General features: G+C 44.3%; 2 protein-coding genes across 11 annotated transcripts in view; one reads left to right on the top strand and one right to left on the bottom strand.

The window, feature by feature from the left end:
- The window catches only part of SLTM (SAFB like transcription modulator), a 28,989-nt gene extending 19,636 nt beyond the window's left edge, over positions 1-9,353 (bottom strand). Inside the window, exons 1-2 of one of the 2 annotated variants that reach the window (XM_048867540.2) lie at positions 9,141-9,353; positions 8,034-8,121 (exon numbers count right to left, since the gene is read on the bottom strand). In XM_048867540.2, the coding sequence (XP_048723497.1) occupies positions 8,034-8,121; positions 9,141-9,314 (262 nt within the window). In that variant the 5' untranslated portion in view covers positions 9,315-9,353. The remainder of the gene's footprint in view (positions 1-8,033; positions 8,122-9,140) is intronic. The other variant, XM_048867539.2, reaches the window with a different exon arrangement.
- A 10,560-nt stretch (positions 9,354-19,913) lies between these two features.
- The window catches only part of RNF111 (ring finger protein 111), a 95,149-nt gene continuing 93,545 nt past the window's right edge, over positions 19,914-21,517 (top strand). For 3 of the 9 annotated variants that reach the window (XM_075133049.1, XM_075133048.1, XM_075133046.1), the window contains exon 1: positions 19,914-20,276. The gene's annotated coding sequence lies outside the window, so the exon portion shown is untranslated. The remainder of the gene's footprint in view (positions 20,277-21,517) is intronic. The other 6 variants (XM_075133045.1, XM_075133047.1, XM_075133044.1 and 3 more) reach the window with 3 other exon arrangements.

The following is a 21,517-nucleotide window of genomic DNA, read 5'->3' as shown; positions in this document are numbered from 1 at the left end:
AGAGAAGGAAGGTTCAACTAACTGTTCTCCAGAATACTACAGCTCAACTGAATCACTCACCATGGTATAATTCCCAAAAAACATTATGTTTTAAGATGAAACTCAAGGGTTATGAAATGGAGTTGGTATGTAATCATTTGACAGTGCACAATCAACAAAATGGTGCTTCTTCAATTCTGACCTCTCCCCTTTAGAATTTATTCCTTGCTCTTCAGACTCAATTCTTAAATTTAAAAAAAAAAAAAGTTATGTAGTAATTCTGATAACAGTGAATGAAGTAGCATTAATTGTAGTTAGCAACCAACTCTAGGTACTAAACTTTAGAATTAAGACCTGGCAATGAATATTTTCCATGAAGTTGAAAATATTGACAACTCTCCCTCTGAGACCGCTGTCACAAATCTAGCATTGTGCATGTACTTTTTTTTTTTTTGGGGGGGGGGGGGGAGAGGGGTGGCAGTAAGGGAGTGGATAAGGTGACTGACAGAACTCCATTGGAGTCCATCACTTATCCTTTCCAGAGGAGTAACCCAGATGTTGTGCACTTCAAATAATTACATGAATAAAAGACACTGAACAACTTAATCCCAAGTATCAGCCTGTGAGTAACCTTTTAGAAAAGATCAAAATGCACAATCTGATCAGAATTGGTGCAAATGGGTTTCTGTGGGAATCCATGACCAGATGCAGCTGGGATGACATGGGCAATTATGATAACAACTTTGCCAATGAAGGCTTTTTGCTACTTAGTGTATTTGACACGAAGAACACATTAATGATTTGCTCTTCAACTTTTCACCCTCCCCTTCTTCCAAGGGATGGACAGTATATCTAGAGAATTGAAGTACATCACTCCTTAGCACAAACAGCCCCACATCCACCTTTGATGTAACAAAGAGAATCAGCTTTTTTTTTTTTTAATTCTTCTAAGAGGCAAGTTCTAAACAGCACTTGAAAACTTGAAAACTTCCTGACCAAACAAGACACACATTGACTGTTCTCTCTCATTAGTTACATGAGTAAGATACAGGTAAATGCCCAAATTAGTTTTTATAAATGCAATTATAGATCAATTCAGATTTGAATTAAAAAGGCATCCTTTTGCCATGTTTAGCATTGCTGCTTTGTATTTGGAGTGCAATACCATGAAATTAGCAAGGTACAAGTGGCAACGAAAAAATTATGATCAAAAAGGCATGTTTTAAGATGCTAGCCTTCCTTAGAAGGTGAGTGACTTAACAGAAAGATCCTTTCCACTCCATGGAATCCTCAGATCTTGGGAACATGAGTCTAATCTAGACTGTTTTAGAATGGTACTTTTTTTTTTTTTAAAGTAAACTTGGGCAATCCTGCCAGTGGCAGCTATATTCAGGTATGTTCCAACAATCTTCTAGTCCACGTAAACAAAGGATAAATGAAGAATGAAATGTAATTAAAAGCAGTATCACTGAACAGGGACTTTTGTACTTGTCCTTTCGGCTTCACAATTTGCTTCTTATTAAAACAAAAAAGAATCAATCAAATTGAATGCTTTGTTGGCATTCACAGGGCTTCTCCATGTTCTACCCTAGATCCTTGAACTTCTCCTGCACCTGTATCCAGATAAACACACACACTATGCTCATGAGGCAAGTGTTCTTGATGCTACAGGTGTCCAGCAAAGGCCTATTTCATTGAATAGCTGTCAGTCTCTAGACTCTTCAAAGGGTGTTTCTAAAATTCATCTGCTTGCCATGCACAGGAAAAATTAACTAGAACCATTTTGTGGGGGGAGAGGTGCTCTTCCCCCCCGACATGAAAGTCCTCAGACATTATGGCACTCAAAGGCATCTCTCTTGAAAGCCAGATTTCTGAAAGTGTCCTCATCAGAAGCCAAATGAATGGGAGTATCAGAAGGATTTTTCCATTTTTATTTTTTGTATAGCCAAGACCAGACAGGAGGACACTTGTTGCTACTCCAAGTCTCTCTCTCCATGATGATCAAGTACTTGCAGTCCACCTTAATACATTGAAATAAAAGCAAGCAGACATTTATTCCTTGATGTTACAAGAGCGTGTTCCAAGTATGAGAAAATAGTCCTCTTCAAGTGAAATTATGATGCCTCTGTCCCCTCAAAAAAGTATCAATACAACTTATTCCAGTGCAATTACTACTTAAAGGTGCTGATGCAGATAGTTTTCTAATGTTGGTGCAATATGGCTCTCTAATATTGACAGTATATCTTGACAAAAAGAGGCCCTCAGAGACTGAAGTGTTCAGTACTATTCAATGGTGCTGACGTAAATGAACTAGATTACTACTGGTCCATCCACAGGTGAACAAGGACAGAGTTATGTGTGCCCACACAGCTAAGGTCAGACCCCCGGAAAGCATTTTTCAGCAAGAGAACAATTGTTATGCAAGGTCAGCATAATCTAGAGGACCAATACTTAGGGCTAAAAGGCACATGTTATTGTCGCTAGAGAACCCCTGGTAGCCCACAGCAGTGCCTATGAAACAAAGCAAGATAGCAACACACAGGAAAGAATCCCATGCACTGCTACAGACTAGGGACCAAGTGGCTATGCAGCAGTTCTGTAGAAAAGGACCTAGGGGTTACAGTGGACGAGAAGTTGGATATGAGTCAGTGTGCCCTTGTTGCCAAGAAGTCTAACAGCATTTTGGGCTGTATAAGTAGGAGGATTGAAGGCGGATCCAGGGACACGATCATTCCCCTCTATTCGGCATTGGTGAGGCCTCATCTGGAGCATTGTGTCCCACACAACAACAACAACAACAAAAAAAGAGTCCAGCGGAGGGCAACAAAAATGATTAGGGGACTGGAGCACGTGACTTATGAGGAGAAGCTGAGAGGACTGGGATTATTTAGTCTGCGGAAGAGAGGAATGAGGGGGGATTTGATAGCGGCTTTCAACTACCTGAAAGTGGGTTCCAAAGAGGATGGATCTAGTCTGTTTTCAGTTGTAGCAGATGACAGAACAAGGAGTAATGGTCTCAAGTTGCAGTGGGGGAGGTTTAGGTTGTATATTAGGAAAAAGCTTTTTCATTAGGAGGGTGAAGCACTGGAATGGGCTACCTAGTGAGGTGGTGGAATCTCCTTCTTTAGGAGTTTTTAAGGTCAGGCTTGACAAAGCCCTGGCTGGGATGATTTAATTGGGGATCGGTCCTCCTTTGAGCACGGGGTTGGATTAGATGACCTCGTAAGATCCTTCATCCCACATCAGCCCTGACAGGGTTAAGGAAGCTGAGACAGAGACAGTTATCATGATAGGCCACACATGAGGGGCTTAGGCTGGCAAAGCAACCCCTAATTGAAAAATGAAGCTCAGCTGAGCAGGTATGGGCTGGGCTAGTATAAAGCCTAGAAGCTGACAACAGAAAGGGCTGCAGTGAGGGAACTTGCACCCACCTTCTGTTCATTAGAGAAGGAAGGAGGGAACCCCTGGAAAGAGTAAGACACTGGTTCTGAGGAAAAAAAGGTATAGTACAGCTTGGTCTACATTCCAAATTTTATGTCAGTATAACTATGTCCAGGAAGACTGTTTGCAGATTTGAAAATAGCTAAACTTGAACAAAAAAAACCTTCAGAAACAGACTTCAAAGAGAAACAGTAGAACTAAAATTCATTTGCAAATTTAACACCATTAATTTGGGCTTGAATAGGGACTGGCTGGCTCATTACAAAAGCAGCTTTGCCTCTCCTGGAATTGACACCTCCTCATCTATTATTGGGAGTGGACTACATCCACCCTGATCGAATTGGCCATGTCAACACTGGCTCTCCACTTGGGAGGTAACTCCCTTCTCTTCATGTGCCAATATATTTATGTCTGCATCTGTAATTTTCACTCCATGCATCTTCTTACCAACGAAAGCTTAGGCTCAAATAAATCTGTTAGCCTTTAAGGTGCCACTGGACTTGTTTTTGTGGATACAGACCAACAGAGCTACCCTCTGATATCTGATATAGACAGCGTTATGTTGACAGGAGGACTTCCCCGTTGAGGAGGTGGAGCTCTACACCAATGGGAAAAGATCTTCCATTGGCATAGGTAGCTTCTTCAGTAACTGCTACAGTGATGCAGCTGTGCCACTGTAGTGCTTAAGTGTAGACAAGCCCTCAGAAGAGAGAAGGGCGGAGAAGAAAACCCGTCGGGAGTAGGCAGCAGTCCAGAGAGAGAGAGAACGTGAGCAGCAAGACTGTGGACTGACCAGACCTTGGCTGCATGTTACAGGGTCTTTGTGCTAGAACCCAGAATAGGGTGCAGGTCCAGGTTCCCCTACTAGCCACTGACAGAGTGGCATTGTCTGGACAGCAGGTCCAGTGAGATTCTATACCCCAGAAGAGGAAATGACATGACTGGAGGGCCAAATCATGAAGAGGAAGATGCAGATCCTGGAACAAGAGAGGGCTCACAGTGTGAGAGAGTACAATAGGTTTAGAGACCTCAAGGGGAGGCATCAGCCCTGGAAGAGGCACCATCCACAATAAGTGAACACTGCAGGACTGTGCCCGATAATAAAAGGGGACAGAGATAAGATCACACTAATAGACTGAGGCATTTAGGAGTATCCCAAAGGAAACTGAGTTAAATGGTGGTGGAAGATTATCTAGTATACAACAGATGATCAATCAGTTTTTCCTGTTGAGAGACAGATGCCTCTTGAAAACTATCAGCCAGAGATATAGGTAACCAAGGAGTAGTGGCAGGGAAATGTATGTGAATACAGACAGCAGGGTTTATACCAAGAAACTTGATGTAACAAGTGGCATGACTGTATAAGTCACTTCAAATGTCACTATCTCCCTTGGATAGGATATTATAGTTCTACTGCACAGCAGTATTGTGTACAGTTTTTGTACTGACGACAAGTAGCATGTCTGACTGAGACAAAAAAATTGTGGAACAAATTCTGATTAGACAATTCTGCGTTGGTGGATATCATTAACAGCCAGGAAAACTAGGGGTCTTTTTTGGGGTAGAGATGTGCCTTATCTTTAAGTATTTTATTATTTTTGAAAGATTGACATTCAGGAGGGCGCTATATAATTTAGGGACATGAAGGTTAAGTAGTGTGGAGGAATAAGACGGCAACAGTACTATAGCATGTGCTAGTAAATATACATCTTTTAGTGATATAATGGGGTTGGATAGTAAAGGAACCAAATTCATTCTGGTGGTATCAGGGTCAGATATCTACAGGCAGATGCATGTTACTTCCACCAATACACACTGCCTTTAAACTGCAATTATGGCCTGAAATTAGACAAGGAAGTTTGTTATGTGAAACCAATGGGTCTTGTTTAAATATAGTTTAACAAATTAACTAATGTCCTTGCTTGCGTTAGCATCTTGGTATTAAAACTTGCTTTAATGTTTACTACTTATTCATCCTGTTTTATTTTATGTTATAGACAAAATGTTTCAAACTCAAGTTCCTGAGCATTAGCACAAAGCTGCAGCATTTGGGTTGCAAATACTCCAGGGGAATGTTCACATCTAATAATATTTCACAGAAAACATTACATAATTCCCTTGTAGGTGAGTTACAACATCTGACCTAGACACCTAAAAAGTTACTAGGATCTTCACATGTGGCCAGAACAACATTTTGGTGACAGCATTCAGCACTGAACAGGTGATTAAGGAAGCGAGATTTAAAAAAAAAAAAAATACAAAAAAAACAATGTGCCTGCACACGAGGTATTAGCTATTAAATCCAGGAGTGAAGCGGCACAACAGAAGTTATTCAAGCAAGTTCTATTTAGCACTCAGTTTTATCTGGGCCTGAAAAGTTGGACACCTATTAGCTTTTTTTTTTTTTATTTTGAAGACCTCTACTGGTTTGCTCTCTGAAAAGTCTGAAGTTGCTACTTCAATGGAAAAACCTTTGGTCTCCCTTTCAGATGTTCCAAAGAAGGCTCTCTTCCTTCTTATCCTTCCCCCAGCCTCCTTCTAATGGATCTACTACTTCCCTTACAACTTCAGTGGCAGTCCTGCTGTTCACAGCTTTCCCCCACCCCAGCAGTAGCTGTATCAAGTTCAGGGAGCAGTAAAATTGTCCTTACTATAATGTTCTGAATAGCAACAGTAAAGCCTGCTAGATACTTATTAGCTTCACCCTGCAGCAGCCCAGAGAAAGCTATGAGCAGCAGAAACTACAGCAGTTGGTTTGAAAAGTCTATCAGGGAGGGAAAACTGCATCTGTTGACACTAGAGGACTATTTTTGAAACCAGAATGGCTTGAGTCTTAGAGCTTGTCTACACATACAGTGGTGCAGCTGCACCTCTATGTTGAAAAGAGTGCCGTCCACAGCATTGTCCACACCGGCCCTCATGTCGATGTAATTTACATCACTTGCGGGTGGTTTATTCAGACCTCTGAATGATGTAAGTTATGCTGACATAACCTCTAGTGTAAACACAGGTTAAGTCTTAAAGGAAAGCTCAGTTTCTGAAGAAATTAATGGCTTAAATTCCCCTGCTTACCAGGGAAAACTTCCTGGGACAAGCTAACCAATGCATTTTTCCAAGTGCTAGTCTTTCCAACTGGAGGAAAGAGTCAGGTTTATAAGAGATTAAAGTAATAGCATTTTAGCAGAAAAGTTAAATCTCTATCGTGGAAGAGAAAAACAAGCAGGAGGGGAAACCAACATCATGGGGTTAAATGAATGCATATCATCCTAACCAAAGTAACTAACAAAGGAATATATGGTTGCTAAACAGTCACTTTGGTCTCACTGTGGATGAAAAGGTATTGCAGTAAGTCCACTGAAAGCCAAGACTGGGAAAATCTGACAGATTATATTGACAAATGAAAACATTCCTCCAGGATATTCACTTTAGAAGATGAACATATCTGAATACGGTAAGAGTATCATTCTTCCATGCAGTCAGCCAAGCAGTGTGTTTGTAATGTTATAGAAAACAAATATGAACAGTGTGAATTATATTCAGGTTCTATCAAAGGGCCCTTGTTAACAGAAACATATGTGAATCACGCAAGCATCCAATTATAATCCATTTCCATACATTTTCAAAGTGGGTGAGGAGAAAGTGAGAACTCATCTTAAGACCAATGACATCTTTTTGAAAAAAGGGAAAGGTTCATATTTTATAGGTAAACCTATAATTTCTACATATTTCTATAGAAAAGCTGGAAGCCACATCTTAAATAGCAGCTGTCAAAGACTTCCCCAAACAGAAATACCCTCAGAAGGCAGAGTGACAGGGTGGAGGTCTAGACTATCCAAGAGGGACCTTGTCAGAGGCCAATTCAATATAGTGGTGTGCATATCAGTCATGATTTAGAGGGCTGAAGAAGAAAGGAGGCAAACACTAACCATAGCAGCAGAAGGAGTAACTCAGGTCTTAGTTTACTTTTTGCTAAATACACAACCCAGTATAACAAGATCAGTAGAAAGGCTTCTAGATTTTCAAGCTTCCATACAATTTTAAGGTTTCCTCCTTAACAATGTAGTAATTTCAAATGAGAAAGTGAAATTGACTATTAGAAGCAAAACCAAGTCTATTTTGTTTCTTTTTGCGTTTATCCCAAACAGTACAGATAAGACTTATTCAAAAATTCTTTATGCAAGAATATCGGTTGAAGATTGACATGCAATTCCGTTTTAGACTGGCCACTTATTTTTGGTGTACAGTCACCTTCATCACTTGACACTTCCCCCCCTTCAAGTTCAATGACAATCTTAAATAGAGGCCGAGCATTTCCAGAAAAAACAATTAAGTAGCAGATACCAGTAAATGTGTGAGACAGTCAAGTGTGGTTTTTTTTTGTTTTTTTTTTTGGAGCGGGGTGGAGAAGAGAGAGAACCCTGTTTGACTAAATTTGTAGAAAAGTGGACAAAACTGTATCAAGCACAACTACTCATAATTTGGGCAGATATCCACAAGGCCTATTTCTCAGTATTCACAATAGGTAAAAACTTATTTTTAATTTGACAATTAAACTTTTAAAAACCTTAAGTAAATAGATTTTCACAATATAATTTGTATTAATAGGTTTTAACCTTTGCCTTTTGTTGGCTTCTTGATAGGTGTATCAGCTGAAACAGTTATTTCAATATTATCTGGATCTCCTCCCTCTTCTTCAATAGCCTAAATAAAACCAAATAAATAATAAATGTTTTATGAAATTTAACTAGAAGTTGATAATTTACATACACAAAAGCCTAATGACTTGTTCTTCCTAAATACAAAGTATTACTTAAGGGATTCAGATTAGATAGTACATTTAAAACTCCTGGAGGACCAGAAGAGGAAAATAATCTAGGTAATGGCAGCAACCTAAGTGATTAGAGTAACATTTTTACAAAATGTAACACAGATCAACATACTACTCACACAAAACGAAATGCTACAAGGCAATTTAAACGTAACGACAGCAACATTGAGGCTAGGCCAAAACCCTACGAAAATAATACTGTTACAAGAACATTCCTGCATTTGCACAGGCCGGCAACCCACCACAGTAACTTCGTGGCAGCCGTACCTTGAGATGCTCAAGCGATGTCAGAAGAAAGCAGACAGCCTTCTGCTGTAAATAGGCCCCATACAGACTCAACAGAGAAGGGTGCCGAGGCAACAGAACCACGGAGTTTACCAAGCAACGCAAATAGCCTCAGCCATTATGCCAAGCCTGAGCAATGGCAAAACAGGGGTTAGGGCCAGGCTGTTTTACAGGGGGAGCCCAGCACCGGAGAGGTGCCTGGCTGCGTGTGCTGGGCTCAATCCCGCAGTACGGTGCTGCCTCTACCTCGGAAGGGAGGTGGCAGATGAAAAATGCTGTGGCGATGTCCAAATCCAGATTTCTGCTCAGACCAGCCCAGGGCACCACGCCCAGCCTCCACCACCAACCACATAAGGATTTAAAACAGCCGTGCGGCGAGCTCGTTTGCGGTCGCCAGGGCTGCGCGGCCAGACGAGCCCCTCAGCGGGTGCGCAGCGGTCCTCGTGGGCGAGGGGCACAGAGACCCCTCCGGGGCAGCGCCGTGAACGGCAGGGGTTCGCCCGCCGCCGGAGCTCAACGCCGGGCAAGGCCCCAGCAGGCTCCCGAAACCAGAGAGCAAAGTACGGCCTGGCCTGGCCTGGCCGCGCGGCCTACGCCGGCCTCTCACCTGCTTGAGCCGGGAGATGAGCACGGTCTTCACCCCGGTGATGTCCAGATTGCGCCGCTTCAGCTCCGACTTGAGATCGATGACCCGCAGGTCGGTGATCTTCTTGCTCTCCATCTGGGCTGGCCCCGCGGACGGGGCTGCAGCGGGAGAGGAGACGGCGGCAGCGGCGGCCATTTTAGGGCGAGTGAGCGCGGTAGCTGCACGCACAATGAAACCCCCTCAGCCGCTTGATCCCGCCCTCCGTCAGTACCCGGATGGCGGCCGCACAGGACCGGGCTGAAACGGGCATGCGCGTTGCCCAGCTCTTTCCTGTTCCCCGAGGCTTACCTCGAGTCCCGCTCTCTTCCCCGCCCAGCCGGCCCGCCCTGCGCCAGGGGGCGTGTCTGGGGAGCTCTGGTCCCCGCCCGGGGGCTGGGAGAAGGGGGTGCTCTGTGGGGAGGAGGTGAAGGTGGAGCTGGCTATGGGCAGGACTGAGGGAAGTCCTGTTGTGACCGACTCCAGCCCCGAGAGCTGGGGGCTGTGGTATGTTCTCTGCAAGGCTCCCTGCTCGGCGCCCCGGGTTCTGTCATGGGCAGCCGCGGAGGGCCAGGAACCGCAGAGCCTCTGATCAGCCAGCCCATGCCTTCCTGTGCATCTCTGGGGCCTCTCAAGTTTGGGACCTGCTAGGCCACAATGGTAGAGTCCCGTTCTCCTAAAGAAACTGTATTAGCCTAAGGAAAACAGTATGATCCTGAAAGCTACTCTAGCATTGCCAACCCCAAATTCTCAAAAACATGAGTTATCCCCTTTCCCAGAATAATGAGATTAGCTTAGAAATCATGAGAATTTAAAATAATAAGCGGGGGATTCTTTGTATTTGCCTTCTGGTTTCTGAGCCTTCAGGGTTGATGTTTTCAAGTCTTTCTCTGCTACCAGGAGCCCTATCTGACAGGCACAAATGAGCTGAAGTTTTTTCAACTGTCTTAGGTCCTGTTCCAAGTCTAGACTGTTTTATGGGAGGAAACGCTTGGCTTCTTCAGCTGAAGGCTGAAGAGGGGATATGATTGGTCTATACAAATACATCAGAGGGTAAACATCAGGGAGGGAGAAGAACTATTTAAGCTAAAGGACAATGTTGGCACAAGAACAAATGTATATGAATTGGCCATCAGTAAATTTAGGTTGAAAATTAGAAAAAGGTTTCTAACCGTCAGAGGAGTGAGGTTCTGAAACAGCCTTCCAATAGGAGTAGTGTGGGCAAACTACTTAACTAGTTTTCAGATGGAGCTTACTAAATTTATTAACTGACTTATATGATATAGTTGCCTGTGATAGCAGGGGACTGGAGTGGATGACCTGGAAGTCCCTTCCACGCCTGTGTTCCTAATAGGGCTGTCAATCGCAGTTAACTCACATGATTAACTCAAAAAAATTAATTGCAATTAATAGCAGTTTTAATCACAATGTTAAACAATAGAATACCAATTGAAATTTATTAAATATTTTGGATCTTTTTCTACATTTTCATATATATTCTGTGTTGTAATTGAAATCAAACTGTGTATTATTTTTTATTACAAATATTTGCACTGTAAAAATGATAAAAGAAATAGTATTTTTCAATTCACCTCATACAAGTACTGTAGTGCGATCGCTTTATCATGAAAGTGCAACTTCCAAATGTAGATTTTTTTTTTGTTACATAACTGCACTCTAAAACAAAATAGTATAAAACTTTAGCGCCTACAAGCCCACTCAGTCCTACTTATTATTCTGCCGATCGCTAAGACAAACAAATTTGTTTCCATTTACAGGATATAATGCTGCCCTCTTCTTATTTACAATGTCACCAGAAAGTGAGAATAGGCATTTGCATGGCACTTTTGCAGCTGGCATTGCAAGGTATTTACGTGCCAGATATGCTAAATATTTGTATGGCCCTTCATGCTTTGGCCACCATTCCAGAGGACATGCTTCCATGCTGATGACACTTGTTAAAAAAAAATGCATTAATTAAATTTGTGACCGAACTCCTTGGGGGAGCATTGTATGTCCCCTGCTCTGTTTTACCTGCATTCTGCCATATATTTCATGTTATAGCAGTCTCAGATGATGACCCAGCACATGTTGTTCATTTTAAGAACACTTTCACTGCAGATCTGACAAAACGCAAAGAAGGTACCAGTGTGAGATTTCTAAAGATAGCTACAGCATTCGACCCAAGGTTTAAGAATCTGCAGTGCCTTCCAAAATCTGAGAGGGATAAAGTGTGGAGCATGCTTTCAGAAGTCTTAAAAGAGCAACATTTTGATGCGAAAACTACAGAACCCGAACCACCAAAAAAGAAAAATCAACCTTCTACTGGTGGCTTCTGACTCAGTCTGCACTGCTTTGGATTGTTATCGAGCAGAACCCGTCATCAGCAAGGTGGACCACGGGTATCTCCTGAGCACTCTGCGAGCGTTTGGCTTCAGACCCCAGTTTGTGGGGTTTCTCCAGATGCTGTACGCCTCCACAGAGTGTCTGGTCAGGTTCAACTGGACCCTGACTGAACCGGTCAGTTTCAGGCGAGGAGTACAGCAAGGGTGCCCCCTCTCAGGCCAGCTGTATGCTCTGGCAATCGAGCCCTTCCTCTGTCTCCTCCACAGGAGATTGACAGGGTTGGTGCTGTGGGAGCCAGAGCTGCGGCTGGTCCTGTCAGCGTACGCCGATGACGTGCTCCTCGTGGTCCAGGACCCGGGTGACTTGGCACAAGTGGAAGCTTGCCAGGCCATCTATTTGGCAGCCTCCTCCGCGTGGGTCAACTGGGTCAAGAGCTCTGGCTTGGTGGTGTTTGGATCATATTGAAGAAGTTCTGTATTAAAATCACAAATGAGTTTGATTCCCCATAGTTTAAATTCCAGGGTATTACTAATTAAGAGGTCTCTTGGTTTTTGGTACTGTTTCTCTCCCTCTCTGTGTGAAACTTGCAAGCTGCTAATTGTGTTAGTACATTCTAAGACAGAGTCTGTTCTCAAAGCAATTCTCTGTAACAGCAGCTACTCACACAGAGAGAGATTCAAAGCAATACTCTGTAACAACAGAAACAGCACCCAGAGACTCCCCGCCCTTTTGTTGTATTCATCTCGCTTTGTTAACAATTGTGATTAAAATAGAGATAGAGGATGTATGTGGATGGAGGCTTGGTGTGGATAATAACTGAATGATCAGGGAGGTGCCAGCCGAAGAATCCAGTGTCCATCGGCCGAAGAAGGCATCAAGTGGAAATAACCAGAGGACCCCCGGAAGGCAGACTGGAATCCACCCAACAGCCTCAAGGATGGGAGAACCAAAGAACAAGATAACATCTGGCAGCACGGAGCCGTCAGGAATGTGCCATCTGCTGATTGATTCAGCAACAGCATGATGAAGCAATTCCCATAGACTGGCATAGAAAGAAATTCCTATAAAAATGGGCTCTAGAAAGTGAGAACTTTGGGGTCTGATTCTGCAAACCAACTTCCAGGAGCATCAGATGAGCATCTGACAAGGCCCTGCTCCCTCCTCGTGTCCAGGCAACGTGGCCAGTGGCTTGGCATGAGCAACTCTAAGGCTGGTAACTGTGATAACAACCTTGCAGAACCTGTGTGTGTGTGTATGAATGAATGTGTGAATAAATATGAAATTGAATGGAATGTTATAGCTATAACTAACTGCTTACTATGATTCTTTCTGTATTCACAATAAATGTGGCCTTTTGCCTTTTCCCCTTTAATAAGATCCTGCTGGTTTTTATTTTATTGGTATAACAGTGGTAGGGGACTGATGGCAGGCGAGCTCCCTCCCACCCCCACTTCAGGCCATCTGGTGGAGCGTGAGTCTGCTGCTCTATCTCGGCATTTACCTTTCTGCCACGCATCCCTCTCTGCCGGAGAACTGGCACGATTTAGAGGGCGGGGAGATAGAGCGGCTTCGGAAATGGACAGGACTACTCCGGTGCCTCTCCCTTCGAGGGAGAGCGCTGGTGCTTAATCAGCTAGTCCTGTCCATGCTCTGGTACCGGCTCCACACCCTGGTCCCAGCCCCTGGTTTCCTGCCCAACCTCCTGACATCGATTCTGGAGTTCTTTTGGTCAGGACTGCACTGGGTCCCTGCAGGGGTTCTCCATCTACCCCTGGAGGATGGAGGGCAGGGCCTGAAGTGTCTGCGCACTCAGGTCCATGTCTTCTGCCTCCAGGCCCTGCAGAGGCTCCTTTATGGTGCAGGTAGTCCGGCATCGAGCATACTGGCGCATGCCTTCCTGCGCCGCTTCCAAGGGCTCCAATACGACCAACAGTTCCTTTATCTCCATCCGAGAGGTCTTCCGCAAGACCTCTCTGGGCTGCCGGTCTTCTACCAGGACCTCCTCCGGACCTGGAAACTGCTTTCAACAGCCAGGTCTGTAGTGGCCACCGAGGGGGCAGATCTCCTCGCAGAGCCCCTGCTACACAACCCCCAGCTCCAAGTGCAGGTGGCGGAGTCCCTCTCAGTGCGCCTGAGGTTGATCCTGGCAGAAGTCACAAGAGTTGGAGACCTCCTGGACTACGACCGGGGAGACTGGCTGGATCCCCTGATGCTCGCTCAGCGCATGGAGCTCTCCAGACCTCATACTCCCCGGCGCATACTTCAGGAGCTGAGGGCTGCTTTGCCCGCCCGCTGCTTGGGTTTACCTTGACTGGGTCCTGCACGGGGGTGCGCCTCACCCACTCTCCACCCCAGGCCTGCTGGACCTTTTCATCGGACCTCTTCCCTGTGGACCCAACCGACCCCCTCCCCACCACCACCACCACTTCACCATGAGCCAGCTGCACAAGCTGTAGCCGGTCTGCTTTCAGACCGCGCCAAGGAAACATCTATTCATGCTTGTGCTCCACGCCCTTCACACCGTCACCCTGATGTCCCGCCCCGATACAAAATGGCGGGACCTCCTGCCACCTTTGGAGGTTGAGGAGCCCCGGTGGGCCAGCCTATATTCCACCTTGGTCCCGAGGCCCGCCGGGGATATCAGTTGGCGACTCCTTCACAGAGCTGTGAGCATGGGCGTGTAGTTGGCGCAGTTCACCTCTATCCCAGACACCTGCCCCTTTTGCAGCGTGAGGGAAACCCTGGCGTGCACACATCTGGAGTGTGCCAGGCTGCAGCCCCTATTCCAGCTCCTCATGAATATTTTATTACGTTTTTGATTGCACTTTTCCCCTCACCTTCTTATTTATGCACTCCCTAACTGCGGCCCCACAAAGTCACAGGATCTTCTGGTCAACCTCCTCCTGGCCCTAGCTAAAATGGCCATCTATAAAACCAGAGTGAGGAGGTTGGCCGATGGAGTCTCCTGTGACTGTGGGGCCTATTTCCGATCCTCGGTCCGTTCACGTATCCAGGCAGAGTTCCTCTGGGCAGCGTCCACTGACTCCCTGGACGCCTTTGAGGAGCAGTGGGCGCTGTCCGGGGTTCTCTGCTCGGTGTCCCCGTCTGGTTCCCTTCATTTGACCCTTTGACCACACTCCTGTCCCTGTTATTTCATTAGTTGTCCCCCAGATTTATTTGGTGTCCAGGTCCTGTGGATCCCCCCTCTTAGGCTGGGGGGGATCCTTTAGCAGTGGGTGGGCGAAGCCGGATCCCAATAGGATCAGCAGGGATGCATGTCCCTTGGAATGGTGGTTGAAGCATGAAGGGACATATGAATCTTTAGCACATCTGGCACGTAAATATCTTGCAATGCTGGCTACAACATTGTCATGTGAACACCTGTTCTCACTTTCAGATGACATTGTAAACAAAAAGCAGGCAGCATTATCTCCTGCAAATGTAAACAAACTTGTTTGAGCAATTGGCTGAACAAGAAGTAGGAATGAGTGGACTTGTAGGCTCTAAAATGTTACATTGTTTTATTTTTGAATGCAGGTTTTTTGTACATAATTCTACATTTGTAAGTTCAATTTTCATGACAGAGATTTCACTACAGTACTTGAATTAGGTTAATTGAGAAATACTATTTCTTTTGGTTTTTTCCTGGGCAAATACTTGTAATAAAAAATAAATATAAAGTGAGCACTGTATACTTTGTATTCTAAGTTGTAATTGAAATCAATATATTTTTGAAAATGTAGAAATCATCCAAATATATTTAAATAAATGCTATTCTATTATTGTTTAACAGTGTGATTAATCGTGCAATTAATTTTTTTAATCCCGTGACAGCCCCAGTTCCTAATTATATGCAAAGTCTGTGTTTGCTGTGTTCTCTCTCTCTCTCTCTCTCTCTCTTCTGAAAGCAAAGCATGAAGCATAATATAGATTGTACATAAAGGCCTAATTGCAGACAGATAAATTATTAGTGATCCTTAATTTTAAAATTTAATGCATTTGGTTGCTATACAAGGAAAACACTATCTTCCACTCCACTGTGTAGTTTTCCTGTTGATCTATTGTTGAAGTAGTGTATAATGTAAAAGTGAGAAGAAGGTTGTAGAAATTAGTTTCTGCTTTAGCTCCAATACCATTCACCCATAAGATAGCAAGGAAAAGAACCATAACTTATTTAAAAATCAGAAATTAATATTCTCCATTTGATGTTTAAAACTGTGCATATTTGCTAGGAAGTAGCATGTAATCTCCTGATCTGAAGTTAGATCATGGAATAGAAGCAGGTAGTTTGTCTGTTGAAATGTAACTGTTTTAATTGTCTGTGATTCATCATGGAAAAATACAAAAACAAAAAACACCCACAAAAATTAAACAAAATAAAAATACTACACATTTCCTCCCACTTATTTTACCAGCATTGAAAAAGTATACAGATATATTATCTTTCCATGAGCAATGTGCTTGGTGGAATGTTTGGTTATGATTTTTTAATGAAAATATGAACTTAGTTTGCTCACAAATAAAAAATACTTCTCCCTCCATCATGTTAGTTACTTTTATACTTTATTATGTGATCACATAGAAGAAATTATCACTCTCACTACATCTCCTTAATCATGTGACTAGAAAACATCCAGCTGCTTGAGCACACTGGATTTATGTAATTTCTCAAGGCCACATTTTGCCAACGTTTTGTACACAGTAGTTTAGGACACTTTGTTTTTCCAGATATCTCAGGAAATGTACAATTATGTGAGTGGTGCACATTTATTGTGAAATTAGTGCTTTTGAAAGATGCTCAGTGAATGACATTACAAAATTAATTTCTGTATCCTCAGAAAAGGTACAGCACTGACAGCACTAGTGCTTGCTTTTCCACTCTGCATATGCTTCAATCCTCTTCTGCCTCACATAGGCCACTGAATTTAGGGACTCGCTTTCACAACACACACACAAAGTATGCAGATAGGGGTGGGGACAAGGACATTTTTCCTAGAATTTAAACCCCAAATATTTTCATTTAAAAACCTCACCTTTTCGACCTACAGGGAAGCCTGTTTCAGATATTAATGTTAGAAAAACATTCCCAAAATATAATACTGGTACAACTGAGTGGACTGTATATGGAATATGTTGTATGTCAGGTTTACTTGATTCTGCCTCTGTGCAGAGGGCTAGGCTTGATGATCTCTCAAGGTCCCTTGTTCCAGCCCTACATTTCTGTGAATGAGGCCTGTGGAACTCTATAGCTGAGAGCTCTGAAGGAGGAAGAGTAGTAGCCCAACACTATTTTCTGTAATTTCCCTTGAGGAATGAATAGAACCACTTTAGGGCTAGTTGTTTTCCCAAGGAATTGAAATTAGGAGGGTGTTCAAATTTACGGGGGGGTCAGGGCCGATGAGGGGGTAAGACCATGAGGGTGAAGGTGGGCAGTATGGCACCATAGTAAAAACTGAAAAATGTTTCATGACCATTTTATTAGATTTAATTCATGTTTTAAAATCATCACATGAGTATGGGTATTGTTAGCAGTGAGGTGGGGTATGAGAGCAGACTGTGGATTTAATGATGGCTGGGGAAAATATAGGTTTAACTGATATCCTGTGTGCAAGTATAAATGAGTTGTAAAAGGGTTTGAAGTGGTTGTTAAATTTTGCAAGTGTGGTACTCTGTCAGGGGAATAGACTCAGGTTTTGTCTACACTAGCACTTTTATCAATAAAACTTTTGTCGGTCAGCGGTATGAAAAAACACACCCCTTACTGACAGAAGTTTCACTGACAAAAGTGCTGGTGCGGACAGCGCTATGTCTGCAGGAGAGGCTCTCCTGCCAATGTAGCTAATGCCACTCATTGGTGGTGGTTTAATTATGCCGGCAGCAGAGCTGTCTCCCTCTGATAAAGAACAGCTACACTGGAGACCTTACAGTGGCAGAGCTGTAATGGTACAGCTGTGCTGCTGTAACGTCCGTAGTGTAGACATAGCCTCAATATTTGAGCATAGGGCAAGTGCAGATAGTACCTGTCCATTACAGTTAAAAAGCAGAGTCTGAGTGTGTGTTCAGGGTGTTCTGGGGTATCACCATAAAGGGTGGAGTTAAAGTTGTGTGGGCATTTACCTTAACTCTGTATTTCCTGGTTTTCAGAAGTTTGAGTTTTGCTGAACTTACCTTGTCCCTTCCAGAATGTCATCAGTGGGCAACCTTAACTCTGCATTAATGAAATTTTTGGCATTTAATTTCTTAGCGGTAGAAACAGAGAAATGTTTGCTGATAGTTAATGGCCATTTAGGCAGTTGTAGTTTTCACCTGAGTTTGTAGTTGATATACTGCTGTGGCTAGGTAATAATCAAAAGCACTTTTATGTAGCATGTTATAGCAGTAGCTCTTAGAGAACTTTACATCATTATCCCTATTTTACAGATGGGAAACTGAGGCACAGAGCAATGAAGTGACTTGCCCAAGGTCACTCAGCAGGCCAGTGGCAGAGCTAGGAATAGACCCAATTTTTAGTCTTTCCACTAAGCCATCTGGTTACTATGTAATTCCTAACTGCTCCTCCCCTCTCCTGTACCGTTTGGTATAGTGGACTAGGAATAATGGTCATATTTTGAAATGTTTGCAATGTGTAGTTGCTAATAGGGCCAGTGAAAGAGAGACCATAGATGGCATATGTCCCAAATCTAGACAATTCTAGACAGGTCATGGTTGTTACACTAACAACACTTCATGGTTGCTACACTAACTTTTTAAGTGTGTGAGAGAAGACTGCTGTGTATCTCTCATTCTCCACCTCCTACACGACAATCCCGGTAACATGTATCCTAACTCCACGCCCCGCACACACACATTTCCAGCTCATTTAGCTGTTAGTTGGCACCTAGAACACATCACCATCATCATCACAGCAGGCCCAGAGAGATGTTAAATGGCCCATTCATCTAATTGAGATGTACTTCCGATGAAGTGAGCTGTAGCTCACGAAAGCTTATGCTCTAATAAATTTGTTAGTCTCTAAGGTACCACAAGTCCTCCTATTCTTTTTACGGATACAGACTAACACGGCTGCTACTCTGAAACCTGTCAACTGAAAGAGACTCTGAAACGAGACAGATAAACAGCCTGACACAATAGCTATGAAACATGTGAACCATTTATACCAGTGGGTGTTTCCAATCCCACTCCTCAAGTGCTGGACAATTCTGGTAGATATTAAGCATACGCATTATCAGCTCCTCAGCCATCTCAGCAGTGTGTATCTTAGGAACCCCTTGTTCAAATGGCCACAAATTTGGATCACTTGTCAAACCCTGGGCTACCAGGCGGCACTCAAATTCCAAGGCAATCTGAGACACTGTACAGATTTTAGAACACATAGAACAGTGAAACTTTAACCAGAAAGCTGGTCTTAACCTTAACCATAGTGGAGCCATTGCTCAATTGTAATAAAGAGCCCAGGTAGTCTTCACTAGCATCCGTTATCCATGGGGACAAGGATCCATATCATAGGAAGTTGAATGGAGCTCTATCAGAGCACGTAGAGGCCAACCTCTTGACTTTTTAACTGGGTGAGATTCAGGATACAAGAAAAACTAAGTTGGCAACATTCTCTCTCCCTTTTATAATACATCTTTATTTACTTGTATTTTATTGTGTGATGGGGAAACAGTTTTGTAACTGTTAATGAACAATGCTTTAGCATAGGTCTGAATCCAGCATCAAAAATAACTTTACGGTGATTGAGCCTTCATAATGAGGAGAAAGAGAAGGGCAGCATAGTCTCTTGCAGACTCCTTATTGCAGGTGCATTCACCACTGATCTTCGAGCTATTTTTAAGTAAGTTTCTAACCCTTCTGGTTAAAGAGAAGAGTATGAAAAGATGAAGTGAGTGCACCTGAGAGCAGGGATGGCTCTACCAATTTTGCCACCCCAAGCAGTTGCCGCCATGCCCGGAAGAGCGACGGAGCTGCAGCTGAATTACTGCTGTGGGACACGGACTGCCGCCCCATTCTGAATGCTGCCCCAAGCACCTGCTTGGAAAGTTAGTGCCTGGAGCTGGCCCTGCCTGGGAGGCTCGGAAACCACAAAGCAAATACAAAGAACCCAGCATTTATTATTTAACAATATCTGGTGATTTGTGCGCCAGTCGCATGATGTGCTTGGGCCTGGCTCATGACTGTTTGACTGCTCGGGTTTGGCAAGACTGCTTTCCTCTCTACCCTTCTCCATCACGAGCCAGGCGTGGGCTCAGCAGAGCAGCCCTGGCTGTAGGACGGCTGCCGCGGCCATGCCCGCCTCCGCCCAACAGATGGCGCTCCTCGGCACAGGCCGTGCGCCACCCTAAGCCCCGCCCAGGCGGAGGAGCCGCACGGGAGGAGGGGCGTTCTGCGCAGCGGCTGCGCTCTGCAGGCTGCTGTAAAGCAGCACCAAGTGTCGCGCCGCGCCTGGGGAGGGAGGGCTTGGCAGCAGTAGCGGTCCGCGGAGGGGGCTGCGCAGCAGACAAAACCGCAACCGCCTAGGCTGCGCGTTCGCCGGGCGGCTTTGGGTGGGGAATCGGCCAGCGGGCGGAGGCCGTGTTGCGGCTCTGCGTGAGGGGCGGTAGGGCCCCGGGTGAGGGCGCAGCGGAGAAGGGAGCCGGGGCCTGCTGGGCCGGGCCAAGACGAGCTGTGCCGCGCTGGGTCCTTCCGGTGGCTGGTGGCGCCTCTTCCTTGTTCTCTCTTCCCCCTAGTGGGGGCTGTTACCACCCAGCGCCCCCTCCCTTGGCGTTAATGTCCCAGGTACGTTGGGGTCGCCTCCCTGGGCGGGGCCGGAGTGTGGCTGTGGGGGAGAGGAGGGAGGCGCTGGGGGAGGTGTGTATTGTCCAGCTTAAGGTGTGGGTGAGTCCGAGGCTGCTGATGGTCCCTCTGGTGCGATGAGTGGCAGATAAAGGGTCTCGGGTGAACGGGCCCGTTTGTTGTGTGTGGTGGGTCAGGCCTTTCTATGTGAATGTTAGTGTGACGGTGGGGGAGAGGGAATCAACGTAGGCTCTGCTGATGGAGTTGCCTCAAACTGTGGGGGTAGTTCAGCTGATGGAGACCTACTGTTATTTTTAAATGTCTCTCTGACATGCACGCAAAAACCTTCTCTCATCGGGGAGGTTAAAGTTGTTTTTTCTTTTTAAATTAGCCCCAAAATAATTTCCTGAGTGAAAGAGGTTTACATTTGGTGTGTGTCTATAAGAGATGTTTGCACTGAAGTCACAGGCATTAAAGACAAAAATGAGGGCACATTTTTAAAAAATCTCTGTGAAAGAGTAATCACTAGGTATATTTGGCATCTGTTTTTCATAACTGTCATTTTTTTGTGTTAGCTTGAGCATCTTTTAGTGGGGTATTTTAGGAGAATGTGACCTACTCCACTGTTTATAGGGGGCTTCAAATGTTTGTTTTTCCTGGTCTGTTCATTTCTTTTTGTTATTTTTGATGCTACAGAAAAATGTTTGTCTGGCTTGTCTTAAGAACCTGAGAAGAAGGTAATGCTTAAAAGGACTTTTTTTGTGCTAGCAAGTAAAATTACGTATCACGTATCACAAGTTGTTTAGTGTAATAGACTACTTTATAATTTGCTGGTTCAAAAAAAGAAATTATTTGTCTTGTTGTTAGCTATAAAAATGTTGGTAGGCTTTCTAGCAGACTCTTGTTGTTTATAGTATTGCCTGGGGGCCAGCTGAGAACAGGGCCCCATTGTGCTAGGCAGTATGCAGTGTAGTAGACAGTCCCTTTCCTGACAAGTGTACAGTCTGAATAAAGGAGACCGGTAAAGGGTAGGAGAATAGGATATAACATACCAGCAGAGTGATGTTTTGCAGTTGTCACGTTAATACCATGATCTATTAAAAATGTTAAGGGATTAGCTAAACGGAAAGACTGTGTGTGTGGAAATGGAATAGGAGGAGAGAAGGGGAAGGAATAGGGGAAATGTGTATGGAAGGTGGTGGGTGGCTGAGGTATGGGGATGGATTGGGGGCAAGCAGTCAATC

This window comes from Caretta caretta, chromosome 10, assembly GCF_965140235.1.
Source record: "Caretta caretta isolate rCarCar2 chromosome 10, rCarCar1.hap1, whole genome shotgun sequence".
Classification (NCBI taxonomy): domain Eukaryota; kingdom Metazoa; phylum Chordata; order Testudines; family Cheloniidae; genus Caretta; species Caretta caretta.
This window is presented reverse-complemented; position numbering and strand designations above follow the sequence as displayed.